Here is a 13,744-nt window from a genome sequence, read left to right as displayed (position 1 = left end):
GTTCTAGGGGATCAAACTGAACTCTGTGAGCATGCTTGCCTAACCGTCGGAAGACAGGATTCGGTCGTTGGAGTCCACACTCTCCCTATTCAGAGAGGACGCTCTCCTAAAGGTCAAACTATATCTAAGGTTATAACTAAGGTTGGGGCTGATGGCAGCCGCCTCGAGAATCCTTCCACTAGGGCTGCTGAGACTGTGCCCGCTTCAAGCCTGGGTGAATACGCATAAGGTGCACCCGGTCTGAGATTGGTACCGGCTGGTGCGAGTGTCCAGACAATGACGGAAGACACTGGAGTAGTGGCTCCGTCCCAGCAATCTGCGCCTTGGATTTCCCCTCGGATCCCCTCACAAAAGGGAAGTGATCACTACAGACGCCTCCAGCCTGTTGCTGGGGAGCGGTCCTGAACAGGAGAGGAATAAGAGGTCAATGGAAGGGACACTGGCAGATAGCGCACATAGATGCGCAAGAGCTGCAAGCAGTGAGCCTGGCGTTATCACATTATCGACAGCAATTGGCGCACAAACATGTGCTGGTTCGGACGGACAATACCACAGTGGTAGCCTACATAAATCACCAAGGCGGCCTGTGCTCACCAGGCATTCACCAAACAGTGCACAGACTCATGTCCTGGACGCACAGAAACATGTGTTCCATCAGGTCAGTTCACCTCCCCGGTGTGGACAAAAAGGCAGCAGACTTCCTGTCCCGAAGAGCTTCAGACAGCTCGGAGTGGATGCTGCATCCTCAAGTGGTGAAACAGATTTGGGAGAGGTTTCGATCGGCACGAGTTAACCTCTTTGCCACAGCCGAGTCCACTCATTGCCCCCTATGGTTCTCCATGGAGAGAGACAGGGGCCCCCTGGGAGTAGACGCGCTAGCTCACCCCTGGCCACAGGGGCTATTGTATGCGTTCCCTCCGCTACCATTATTACCCCTGACACTAGAGAGGATCAGGGTGGAGAGAGCACAGGTTTTGCTGGTTGCACCCAGATGGTCAAGATGCCCCTGGTTTGTTTTCCTCTCCGACCTGTTTTTGGATCAGCCGTGGCAGCTCCCACTGCGCAAGGACCTCCTGAGCCAAGCGGAGGGGCTATTATGGCACCCAAACCCAGCCCAGCTCCAACTCTGGGTCTGGCCGTTGAATGGAGCCGTCTATTCAGACGAGGTTTGCCAGATGCAGTAGTAGAAACACTACAGTCTGCTAGGGCGCCGAGCGCTAGAGCCCAGTGCTCATATAAATGAAAAGTTTTCCAAGACTGGTGCCTTGCCGAAGGTCACGATCCAGTGACTTGCCCGATTGAGACGATATTAACCTTCTTACAACACCTGTTTGACAGGGGAAAATCAGTGTCCACTTTGAAAGTATACCTGGCAGCAATATCAGTGTGCCATGACAAAAATGACTCTGTGTCCACTGGGGCACATTTCCTGGCAGTGCAATTTCTTAAAAGGGGCTCGGAGGCTTCGTCCTCCCATGAAAATTATGGTCCCCAGGTGGGATCTAGAACTGGTACTGTGGGCCCTTATGGGTCCCCCATTTGAGTCCATGGCGTCAGCAGAACTGCGCCCTGTTTCACTGAAAGTGGCATTTTTAATAGCCATTACTTCTGACAGACGAGTAAGTGAGCTTCATGCACTGTCCATCGATGACACATGTATGGCTTTCACTGGAAGTGACTTGCGGGTAACATTAACAAAAAATCCATCCTTTTTGCCAAAGGTGGTATCCTCATTCTATATTAACCAATCAGTGGTTTTGGAAACTTTCAGACCTCCCCTGCACGAGTCAGAGGAGGACTGTAGACAACATACGCTATGCACAGTTCGGGTTCTGTGCTGTTATTTGGATAGGACGGTGTCCTGATGACAGTCCAACCAGCTGTTTGTCTGCTACGGGTCCCGCTCTAGAGGTCAGGCCCTATTGAAGCAACGTCTAGCGCACTGGGAGACAGATGCAATAAGCTTAGCGTATGAACAGATTGGGGACATTACGGCCCATTCTACCAGGGCCAGGCAACTTCGTGGGCTTTCCTTCGTGGCACCTCTTTAGATGAGTTATGCAATGCTGCTACATGGACAGGTAGTCAGACATTTGTGCGTTTTTACCGCCTTGATGTGACAAACCAAACGAGACCCTCTCTGGGCTCTAGAGTTTTCCAGGCGGCATGCCCTTAGGCATCACGTGGGCTCTGTTGCTATCGCCGTGGGGCTGTACTGTCGGTAATCTGGAGCCACGACAGCTTTGATACAGCTTTTCCCATTCGGTAATGGTTGTCATTTGAATTGAAAGGGAACGTTTGGTTATTACCATAACCCTGGTTCCCTGAAAAGAGAATGACAACCATTACCCTTTGAGGTCGTGTCCCCAGTTGACCTGTTTTCGAAAGAAAATGGCGATGTGCTACTGTGAGGATGTCCCTCTTCAACAGGAGGTGGGAGGGACTTCCCCCTCACAGTAGGGCCCTGATAGGGCAGCTTTTGTATATTTGCTCAGAGATTGAACTCTTCTCGAAAAGGTAAGCCATGTTTCATTCCAAGTAAGGGAATCAGTCGTTAGTCCGCAATACCATTATATATATATATATATAGATATATATAATATATATATAGAATATAATATATATATAATATATATAATATATATATATAAACAGTAGCATGCTGTAATTTGTCTGTCCACAAAAACAACTTTGTTTCCATATTTAGTTTCTATAACTATTTTGCTGTGGCACTGCCTGGGAGAATTTTATTAGCAAACGCTAGTGCTAATTGAATGCATCTGTAAGGGGAAACTAGTAAACCCTTGACCTGTCTGACAATATTACTGTACTGTTAGGCCAAGCATGTACTAATACATTTTATTAAAAAAAAATGTAGTAACTGAAGTTTAAACTAAAACTGCCAAATATTAGAAACCTTACTTCTATGCATAACTGCATTCCAGTAATGGTTAGTTACTGTAGCCTAGAAGTGCTGCTGCTTTTTATCTGAAAGCGTGGCTGAGCGACACAACTTCTGAATAAGAGACGAATTATGAATGGGGAAGCACGAACACGAAAACGGACAGTTTATTTATTTCATTTCATTCCAGTGATCCACATCTATCTATCTATAAATACACACACACACACTTGCTGGAAACTAGTTTTTTTTCATAATTGACAATGTTTTACGTCGTATACAATATACAAAACATAAGGAGTACCAAAGCAATGTTCAAGAAAATTGAAAATTGTCTCTAAATCTTGGATTCCTCAAAACAGCCACCTTTTGCCTAAATAACAACCTCACAAACATGAGGCATTCAGTTAACAAGTTTCAGCAAGAAATCACCCGACATGTCTTCCCAGCTCTTCTGCAGCAATTCCCAGAGATGTAGGGCAATTGTGGGTAGCTTTGCTTTGACTCTTCTGTCCAGTTTGTCCCACACAAGTTCTATGGGACTGAGGTGTGGATACTGGGCAGGTCAGGTCATTAGATTGAGTTGTCCTTCACTTTCCTTCTTCGCCAGATAGTTCTTGCACAACTTTGAGGTGTGTTTCGGGTCATTATCTTGCTGAAGAATGAAGGACTGCCCAACTAGCTGTAATCCTGACGGAATGGCATGCCTCTGAAGTATGCTCTGATAGCCATACTGGTTGCAATTTCCATGGACTTGGTAAAGATCACCAACTCTGTCATCAGCAAAGCAACCCCAGACCATGACACTACCTCCTCCATGCTTGACAGTGGGAACCACACATGCAGAACTCATGCGCTCACCCTCTCTGCGTCTTATTAATACTCAGCGGTTGGACCCAAATATTTCAAATTTTGACTCATCGGTCCATAAGACCGACTTCCACTCCTCAAATGTCCAGTTTCTCTGTGTTGTGGCCCAGACAAGTCTCCTCCTCTTATTCTGCACTCTTAACAATGGTTTCTTTGCAGCAATTCTTCCAGTTAGGCCAGCTTCACGCAATCTCCTCTGAACAGTTGATGTTGAAACAGCTGTACTTTAGTAGCATTTAGCTGAGCTTGTATTTCAGGGGCAGTTAATCGCCGGTTTCGCAGACTTGTGACTCGAATGACCTTGTTCTCACCCTTGGCCTGCCTGACCTTGTTCGGTCCTTATGAGTGCCAGTTTCTTCAAAACATTTGATGGTCTTGGCCACAGCAGTTACAGACACTTTTTGTGATTTGTCTTAAAGATTGACCTTTATTTCTTAAAGTAATTATAGAGTAATTATAATTCTAGTCTTTTATATTATAGTCTTTTTTCTTTGCTTAACTGAGCACATTTTGCCATTTCCCTTACATTCAGGAATGACAAACTTGTGCCTATGCTACCTATATTTACAGTAATCATGGACCCTCACCTGTTAACAATAATTGGTGACAAAAGGTTAATTAGGTAACATGCTAGTTAACTCAGAGAACATAAGCCAACAAAGACACTTTTATACTTAGGCCAGTGTTCTAACACCATGTTATACACATTTCAGACTTTTAACTGACTTGGGCTTCAGACTGAAATCCCCTTGCTTTGGGTGACCATTTCATTGAAATTGACAAGATTTACATTTTAATTTAAAAATGAAATTTTTTAATGAAATTCACTTATGATTATCAGCTTATAGAAGCAAACATATCATATAATGAAATATTAAGTGTTTATAGACAAGTTTATCCAGTTAAAAGCATAGATAATCATGAAAAACCTGGTTTCAAGCAGGTGTACTCAAACTGTTGACTGGTACTGTGTGTAAAATATATATATATATATATATATATATATATATATATATATATATATATATATATATATATATATATATATATATACACACACACACACACACACACACACACACACACACACTCAAACCTGCTCACGCGACCACCTTTATTTAGAGACCACCTGGTCTAAGTGGCCACTTTAAATTCCTCTCAATGATAAAATAATATCTGTGCTTTTATTTAACTGTACTAAGCAACCACCTGTCTAACGCAACTAGCGACTACAATTCTCTTGCCCGGCAACGGACTCAAACCTGTATTAAGCACCCTTACACAGGGCTATTGCTATAAGAAAAAAATGTTTTTTTAAATGGTACGTCCTAACTTCAAAGAAATGCAGTAACCATTTTAGCTGCCTTTTATCCGTAATCAATCAAACAACAGCGCACTCTTGTAAAGGAAGAGAGAAAACCTGAAGAAACAAAAGGTCCTTCCTACATGACAGAGTTATTAAACTTGTAAAGACAGTAAGTGCCAGAAAAACTGTTGAAAAATTCAGCACTAGAAAGATGCAGATACAGCATTTTGAAACGGAAAGAACTAGGGCTTGAAGTTTTAGGTTTTTATTTTTGTTCACATGACCGTGTTTTGAGCTGATTCAATATTTTTACTAAACTGTTAATTACTTCACAAAGTCTCTTCTTTTTGCCTTGATGTCCTGACTGACTTGCTGATTGTGTTTCACCTTCTTCACTATTCGAACACAAGAGCAAGCAATAACATTAATCACTAACTTGCATTTCGTTCTGACACTTGCCTGGGAACTAGATAATTTCAAATGTGTCTGTTTCGTGTTGTGTTGATCTTTCCCACTAATTTAACAGAATGTTCTCATAATTAGGATGTAGCGGCTTAAGACTTAAAGGCAAACCGTTAAAAGGAAAATAAACAACAAAAAATTAAAGCCATACTTATATGAGAATCGAAAAAGATCTTATGCTGGCATTGGTTTTAAGTTTTACAGTGCATGTAAGACAAACAATTACAGGGAAGCATGTCAAAATTCTTAAGTTCTAGGCCCCCTGTGTTAAGAGACCACTATTAGACTGTCCCTTGAGTGATCTCTTAATATAGGTTTGACTACAATTTTTTTATATATATATATATATATATATATATATATATATATATATATATATATATATATATATATATATATATATAATACACACACACAGTTGAACAGTGGTAAATATATCATCCCAAAAGCTATATTTGTACCATATTCCTGAATGTCATTTTAAACACACATGCCTGTCTTGCCACAGTTTTACATGACGACAAGACAGCTACAGTCAACACGATTCTAAGGCACATGATGCACTTGTTCAACTGGGATATTAATTTGACAGCAGAGAAAAACAAGAGTGCCCATTTTTACCTCAGGTGGTGGCTCCTGGTCATTTTGCCAAGATGCATCAGAGCCTCTTTCCCTGCAAGTAAAAAAAACAAGCATTCAGTTATTACAAGGAACAAAAAAAAAAGTTCAGATACATTTTTTTTTAAATAAAAAAATAAACTTAGTAATCACTTAAATATAAGTATACAGAGACACATTTTTACTTGTGCCCTTTTCTTTACAAATCAGTGAAGTGGAGGTTCAGTGCATGTAATCCACAACAGTGCAGTCAGTATAAGGCAGCAGGAGCAAAAGGGAAACATCCTGTTAACAGTAGGAAAACAAACATTCCATGTTCTATTTTTTATTTGTATTTATAAGTCAAAATCTTTGTTTTCATTATTTTACATTGATGTTCTGTCCATCTGTTGGAAAGATCAGTCAACGCAAATAATGATTTGTCAAGAACAAACCTTAGTGCCAATATAGGTCTGCCATTCATAAACTAAAAAGTCATACGACAGCAATATGGCAACCATGTGAGGTCAAAGTGAAGGGTCCCACTAGATTTTGTCTTCAGATTTTTCCTAATGCTTAAATGGTTTATGAAATATTAGAGGTAGAATGTGCAGCAAATTTGGTGACATGTTTGCAAACTAATTCAAGCTCCCATCTGGTATTCCACGATCACGGGAAAAACAAAACAAACAAACAAACAAAAAAAAAAAACAGAATTTGCTCTCTTGCAGAATATTCCATTTTTTGCAAAGAACCAAAAACTTGAAGATTTTTCTTCATTGGTCCCTACCATCACCTGCAGTGCATAAATGCTATTTGTATCTTAGTGAAAAGTGTGGCAGGGTTTCAGTGCGAGCTTCAGTTCAGCCATGGAGAGATTCCTAAGGCCATCAGTGAGCTCTGGAAACAAACCTAAATTAGCACTGAATATAATGGCAAAATATAGGGCACAAAGCTACAAAGGCCTTCCTAAGACAGTGGGAAGCTATTTTGTACCTTATGCAACAAGGTATTTGACCACAAAAGGAAGTCATTGATGATCACTTGAAGTCCATTCAACATACAAAACGCAAGTCCAGTATTTCCAATAACTAAACATCAGAGCTTCTGTTAAAACAGCAGAAGACCATGACATTAACCATGGATAGACAAACAGTGGCTACTGAAGAACGAAACAAGGTAAGAAAAACAATTTTACAAAAGGACTTAATATTTTAGTAGCATGTTCAAAGTTAAGTATTGTGCCATTACTCCTATGTGAAAGGTCAGAAAAAACAATTATGAACTTGCTTGTAGTCCCTGTGTTGCAGGTCCCAAAAGATGTCATTCTAATTATTTAATACTTAGGTTTTTTGTACTTGGTGTAGTAATACAAATGCTCACAGGCCTTGGCTAAAGAAACAACAAAGCTAGTTTATCAGCCAATCAGCGTCGCCTGACGCTGTTTCCAAACTATTTCTATGCGCTGTCTTGTCAATGCTTCTACAAATACCAGATTACATTTGTACAAAAATATTCCAAGCCTAGTAAACATTTGAAAAACAGTGCATTTCTTTTAACAATAATAATTTTAATCCCAGTGCAACACTTATTCTGCTAGGTAACTGTTATTATTATTTATGTGATTAAATAGTCATATGTTTTGGCCAGAACTGTATTTAATTTATTTAAGAATTGTTATGTTTCACACATATGTTAGAAAATGGCATCCAATAGTCAGTGCTGTGACACACTTTTTTTAAAGTAGCTCTTCTTTACAATCCCCACCATTCAGGTTTGCCACGAAATCGATTCAAGTTTGTACTGCAACCAATACACCACTGTCCAGAAAAGAGCATCCCATCCAGAAGGCCTTCCTGAGAAACAGAGGACTCAGGAGGGGCCATTCCAGGCTCACACCAGCTACATGAGAAACACTTGCCTGAAATGTATGTTGAAAAAGAATCCAACAGAAGAATATATCCGTGACAAGCCAGTGGCTGTGATGTTTGATGAGATTCCAGATATTGAGGGAAGATGTGTGCTCAACATAATGGCTTCACCTTTAATTAAAGATGATTCTGGAAAGCTCAGGGCCTCATCGATACAGTGTTCCTTGACAAATGCAATCATTCTACTTGACAAATGCAATCCTTCTACTGTTTCAGCTGCTACTGCCAATTCTCTGCAAAAGTACGAAGTTGCCAATCAGAATGTAATTTCAAATCGGCACAGACAATGCTATGTATATGACAAAAGCCTACAACTCAGCTCTGTGTTCTTTCCCAATTCTGTCCACACTACCTGCACACAATGCATCTTGTGGGACAATCTTTCAGAAAAACATTTGAGGATGTTACATTTATGGGGCACTTCTCGCAGGTTTTCTACATGACAGGTGCAAGGAAGAGAAGGTACTTCAGTTATCTTACAGCTGAGGTTTCTTCTTCTGCCACTGGTAAAAAAAAAAAAACAACCATAGCTCCAAATCCATGTGGAATGTGGTGGAACTCCTGGTACACAGCACTGGCCTGCCATGCAGAGGACTTTGCTTTACATATTTTGAAGCAGAAATGGAGGAGTGTAAACACATCCCTCCTAGCTCTCTGAAGAGCCTTCATCACATGACACAGGATAAGATGCTTAACGAATTACTGCAGTTGCAGCTGAATATTTTGACAGAGAACTTCTTCTGCTGCTTATTTAATCTGTTTGAAAGCAACAGGCCCATGGCAAGGAAAGTTTTTGACTCCCTTGAAGATTTGCTGCAAACAAAGTTCTTAAGCTAGAAGCATGTTCCTCCTTTTTTCAGCCTTTTGGTGATCTGCATTTTTCAAAAAGGAACATTAGCAATCTGAGTACATGGATGGTGTGTAACCAGCAATACATTTCCTCAGAGTGCAACATTTTCAACCTTTCAACTCTAGTCCCTTTTCCAGAGCAGAAGTGATAATTCTCATAAATCCCAGGGTTTACTGATGTACCTGATGAAAAACTTCACTTGTACTTTAACAAGTTTGGTCCTAATGCTGTTAAGTCCTCTGCCTGCGGTGTAATTGACACCGATCTCTTCTGGGACAGCATGCATTCACCACTACCTGTTCTTGCCAAACTGGCCAAATCACACAAGGATTGTGTGACTAATTCTGCTGTTGTGGAAAGAAGCAACAGCATCTACAAACTGGTGCTTCAGCCAGGAGACACTCGTTGTATGAATTAAACCTCAAAGCCTTTGTGTTTCTATACTACAAATCACTAAGTGTAGTGTGGTCTCATTGAGACATTTCATTCTTATTCACAAGTAGAAATGGGGTAATTAATAAATAAATAAATAAATAAATAAATAAATAAAAGCAAGAAACACGCTGATATAGCACAGAATTAATACTTGCTTGCTTTTATTTTTTGTGCATATTTCATTTGTTTTTGCAATTTAAAAGGTACTGCATGTTTTCTTATTTAAGATATTTATCTTGCACCATGGACTACATTTGTTTGCTGATTAAACTGGACAGGCAGTAAGACTGCACCTAGTTCAGATTTAAGCAAAATATAGGAACACTTTTTTTTCTTCTTGGACTAAAATATTTATTCTTTTTTTTTTCTTTTTTTTTTTTCCCCCCAGATTTTAGTAATATGATTTAATAATAATAAAAAAACAAAAAAAACTGTGACTATTTATTAATACTCTACTACTAAAAAACACTTCTCTCTTTGTAGATTTTAGGATATTTTACTGCAGATTTCCACAGGGACTAATTAAATATGGGAAAACCTGCACCATAAATTTTAAACCTCACAAAAAGCAAATTTCTTATACAGATATTAAAATTTTTAGGCATCACATTACAAATCAAGTCTTAATTTATTCTACTATGCGTAATTGAAATTATTGCTCTATTCAGTATATGGATTTTCGATGACAAGAATTTGCTTTGATTTCTGCAATCTCATGGTCTCAAACCACAATTTCAGTCTCTGTGGTTAAAGTACAGAGGGAGGTTTTGATGGCTTTGAATTTCCCTCATTCGCATCTCCAGATCTATCATCCTTTTCTTTAAAAGCTAAAAAGGAATAAACTAATTAACTCTGGAAGATGTCAAGAAGAGTTGGGCAAAGTTAAAGTGCACATTATGCCTTGACCATCTATTCACGCTGGTCTTCACTTTGTTGTGCCAGTTAAAATCCCCAAAGAAACAAATGCATGGCTTTTTGCCTCATTTGATTCTGCCATAGCAACACATCCTTATCTCATTCATTATTAACATCTAATTCTAATACAAACAGAAAACTGAACACGGAAAATAAGATTACTTTAGTGTCTGATAAACACTCATGACGAAGAAAAACAGAGGGAGTTTCATCAGTACAATTCTTATTAAAAAAAATATATATACAAAATTAAGAAATGGAACTTTGACCACAAACATGTCATAGTATTGAATACCGATTAAGCAACAAACTTTAAAAATTGCTTTTCAGAACTGAACAAATGGTTTGTACATTCCACTCATTCTGGAACTGACTACTCCAGTATGTGTTTCAGTTCTACAATTTTTTCCATTACCTCAACTACAGTTATCTATAATGCATATAATACTTTTTGGTTCTACCATTCCAGGCTGTTCGGCAATGGCTCGCCATCAATATTTTTCCCTGTATGATTTATCAAATTCTTTATGCTTGGCTACTGCCAAAATGAGTTTTTCCCAAAACCATGTTGTGTCTTGGATAACAACTGCACCACAGTCAGGTGTCTTCAATAATAAATATCATTGGTCACTTATTTTTAACACACATACAATCTGAACACACATAAACTATTTATTTAGGTTCCAAAAATTCAACCAATGAATCTCGTACATCAATTATGGACTTGGTGTGCAAGGTACAAGGAAATGTACATGTTTAAATTACAGTGAATTCTCATTAAAACAAACTCGGACTAGATGAGTTTTCTGATGGTACAAATGTTCTACAGTGAGAATAACCAATGAGAAACACCCCACGTGGACTCGGGCACAGCCCAAAATAAACAAACTGACCAATCACAGGGTAGAAGTGAGAACAACAAAAGCAGCTGCGCAACTTTCAAAGGACGCGCTTCCTATACAGCATGTATCCCACACAATGAACATGGTTCCAGGCAAGAGGAAGAAAGTTTCTGAGTCATGGGAGCATAATTGCTCGAAATCACAGAAGGCAAGGAAGAACCAAAGTTCTGAAGAATGGCTAAAATCAGATGTGAAGAGAGCCCTAGCTCTTTGCCCTATGAGAGCCTGAAACAGTAAACGGGACATTGCCTTGATCTGAAAGAGGGTTTGGTTTCCACGTTGCTCCACGAAACGGATGGAAGCATAGCCAGCAGCTGGGCCCAAGGTAATGTACTAGCCGTACAGAAGAATTGCAACGAGAACACTTCTACGAACTATATTTTTTCAATTGCAACGCATTATCTGAACTGAGTTACATCTGATCAACAGAACTATTTCCAGTTGGAAAACTGCTGACAACAAAGATAATGTTGCAAGACTTGGAAATCAACAAGCTGTTCTCCATTTGAAAAAAAAAAAACTATTTGTTTATTGCGGTCAGACGAAATACAATGCGTATTTCAATCAAAGTACCATCTTCTTTCATTGGATCTTCAGATCCAGAGAGAAGCTGCAGTGTTCATCAACAAAGCAGATTGACTTCTTTGCTAAGTATTCAGATTATTCAAGAAATTAACTGTGGTAATTGTTAACAAGTTAGTGGATAAACTGTTTTAGGAATAGAATATAACTATTTTAGAGTGTTTTAGAGTGTGTAAGAAAGGTATTTTGTTGGCTGAAATTTCCAACTCAAATGAGTTACACCATAAATGCAGAAAATTTGATCATTGCGCCATTTCTGAGTTAATTTGAATATATAATCAATCCAGGTTGATAACATATCATTAGTTTGGTACCTCACTTCTAAGCAAAACTAACACAGTAAAACTAATTTGCTAAATTAGATACTGAAATGTTGGATTCCATTCTGAATGTGAAGTTGAATTAATTCTTATGCATATTGATATGAATTACAATGAGAAACGGGTATTGAAAATACTAATGCAAAAGTAGACACTTTGTGTGATCAGCCACAATTAATATTAGTATATTACCATGTATGCTAATGCTTTTATGGTCGTTGTAATAGTTCAACTATGAAATCAATTAACTGTATACCATTCACACATATATTTAACCACAGCCTTTCCTTTCTGTAATATTAGATTAGTTATGCACCCCTTTTTATTCTTAAATAACTATTGTTTTATATTTCTGACATGTGTGACTGTCTGTTATTGTCAAGGGAATCCGAGTTCTACATGATCCAGAACTTAAATATGGGATGACTCATTTCTTACATTTTGACATCCCTGACTGTGCGACTAGAGACTAATTTATATTTAAATGAACTGTATACCTAATTCACTATACAAGCAATGAATGGTAAGCACAACAGACAGAATCCCGGCCATGACTGATATCGCTGTATGCTGATTGTATTGGCAATTAAAAACATAAAATTCTGTGGTCCAAGTCAGGCTTACAGCTTGTGCAATTAAAATGTTTTCTGTCTTAAGTATCTGCAGATCACATTATGCGTGCGGATATTTGTTCTCCAAGACGGACATTATTAATATTAAAATCACCGTTCTGTTCTGACTGAAGCAAATCTTTGTGTTTCTGTATTGCTCTTGCTGAGCTCACCTGTAACTTAAGGCCCTTGAGGATCTGCCATTTCTCACACTTACTGCGAGTATTAGCTGATTATAAATGTACTGAAAGTAAAATTACTGTATTTATTATTTGACTTTTTTTTATTTTTAATTCACTTGATAGAGAAAGTGCGTTTTTATCTTCTTGTGCTTCAGTTTTGTTTGCTACAATTTTGCTTTGTTTCTGCAATGGTGAAAAACAATGTTTGGCTCTGCTAACAGACACATCTAAGAGTACAGTAGTTATACAATTATCTGGTTCCGACAGGGAAAGAACTCATGCAGTAACAAGTCAGTAAAGAAGGCAGACTGGTAAAAATGAGAGTTTTGATTCCCTCCAAAATGCTTTTAAAACCTAGTAGGGCTGCAACGAAGGTTACATTTTGACCTTCGAAGGTTTGGAACACATTGAAGGAAGGTTCGAACCTTCGATGGTACTCATTTGAATAATGTACTGGTCACGGCACCATAGCTACTTCTTTATATTTGATTGAAAATCCCATTTTACAGATAATCCATATAAATAGAATAAAACATTCACATGTAGTTTAAAATACGTTATATTTGAACAGTAATCACATTTTTACAATTTAAATATATATATATATATATATATATATATATATATATATATATATATATATATATATATATATATATATATATATATATATAATCATAGTAATTTACTTACTCTTTCACCATGGATTGTATGTATATTCACAAAGTATGTTAACATAGAACAACAGAAACAGTGGGCAAGCAAATAGATTAATAGTCAATATTAATACAGCTAGTGTAATAAGGTGGCCCCTAGTTCAAGTGTCAGTGAAACACAAGGCACTTGGTGTGTCGGCTGCTTTACCAAAAAGGAATAGTA

General features: G+C 38.4%; 1 protein-coding gene across 1 annotated transcript in view; it reads right to left on the bottom strand.

The window, feature by feature from the left end:
* Positions 1-13,744, bottom strand: part of LOC121324671 (H/ACA ribonucleoprotein complex non-core subunit NAF1-like) — a 30,641-nt gene that overhangs the window by 8,483 nt on the left and 8,414 nt on the right. The window contains exon 2 of the mRNA XM_041266820.1: positions 6,162-6,213. Within this exon, the coding sequence (XP_041122754.1) occupies positions 6,162-6,213 (52 nt within the window). The remainder of the gene's footprint in view (positions 1-6,161; positions 6,214-13,744) is intronic.

The sequence above is a fragment of the Polyodon spathula genome, chromosome 1 (assembly GCF_017654505.1).
Source record: "Polyodon spathula isolate WHYD16114869_AA chromosome 1, ASM1765450v1, whole genome shotgun sequence".
NCBI classification, from domain to species: Eukaryota; Metazoa; Chordata; class Actinopteri; order Acipenseriformes; family Polyodontidae; genus Polyodon; species Polyodon spathula.
Note: the sequence above shows the minus strand (reverse complement) of the source record. Positions and strands in the feature narration are given on the sequence as shown.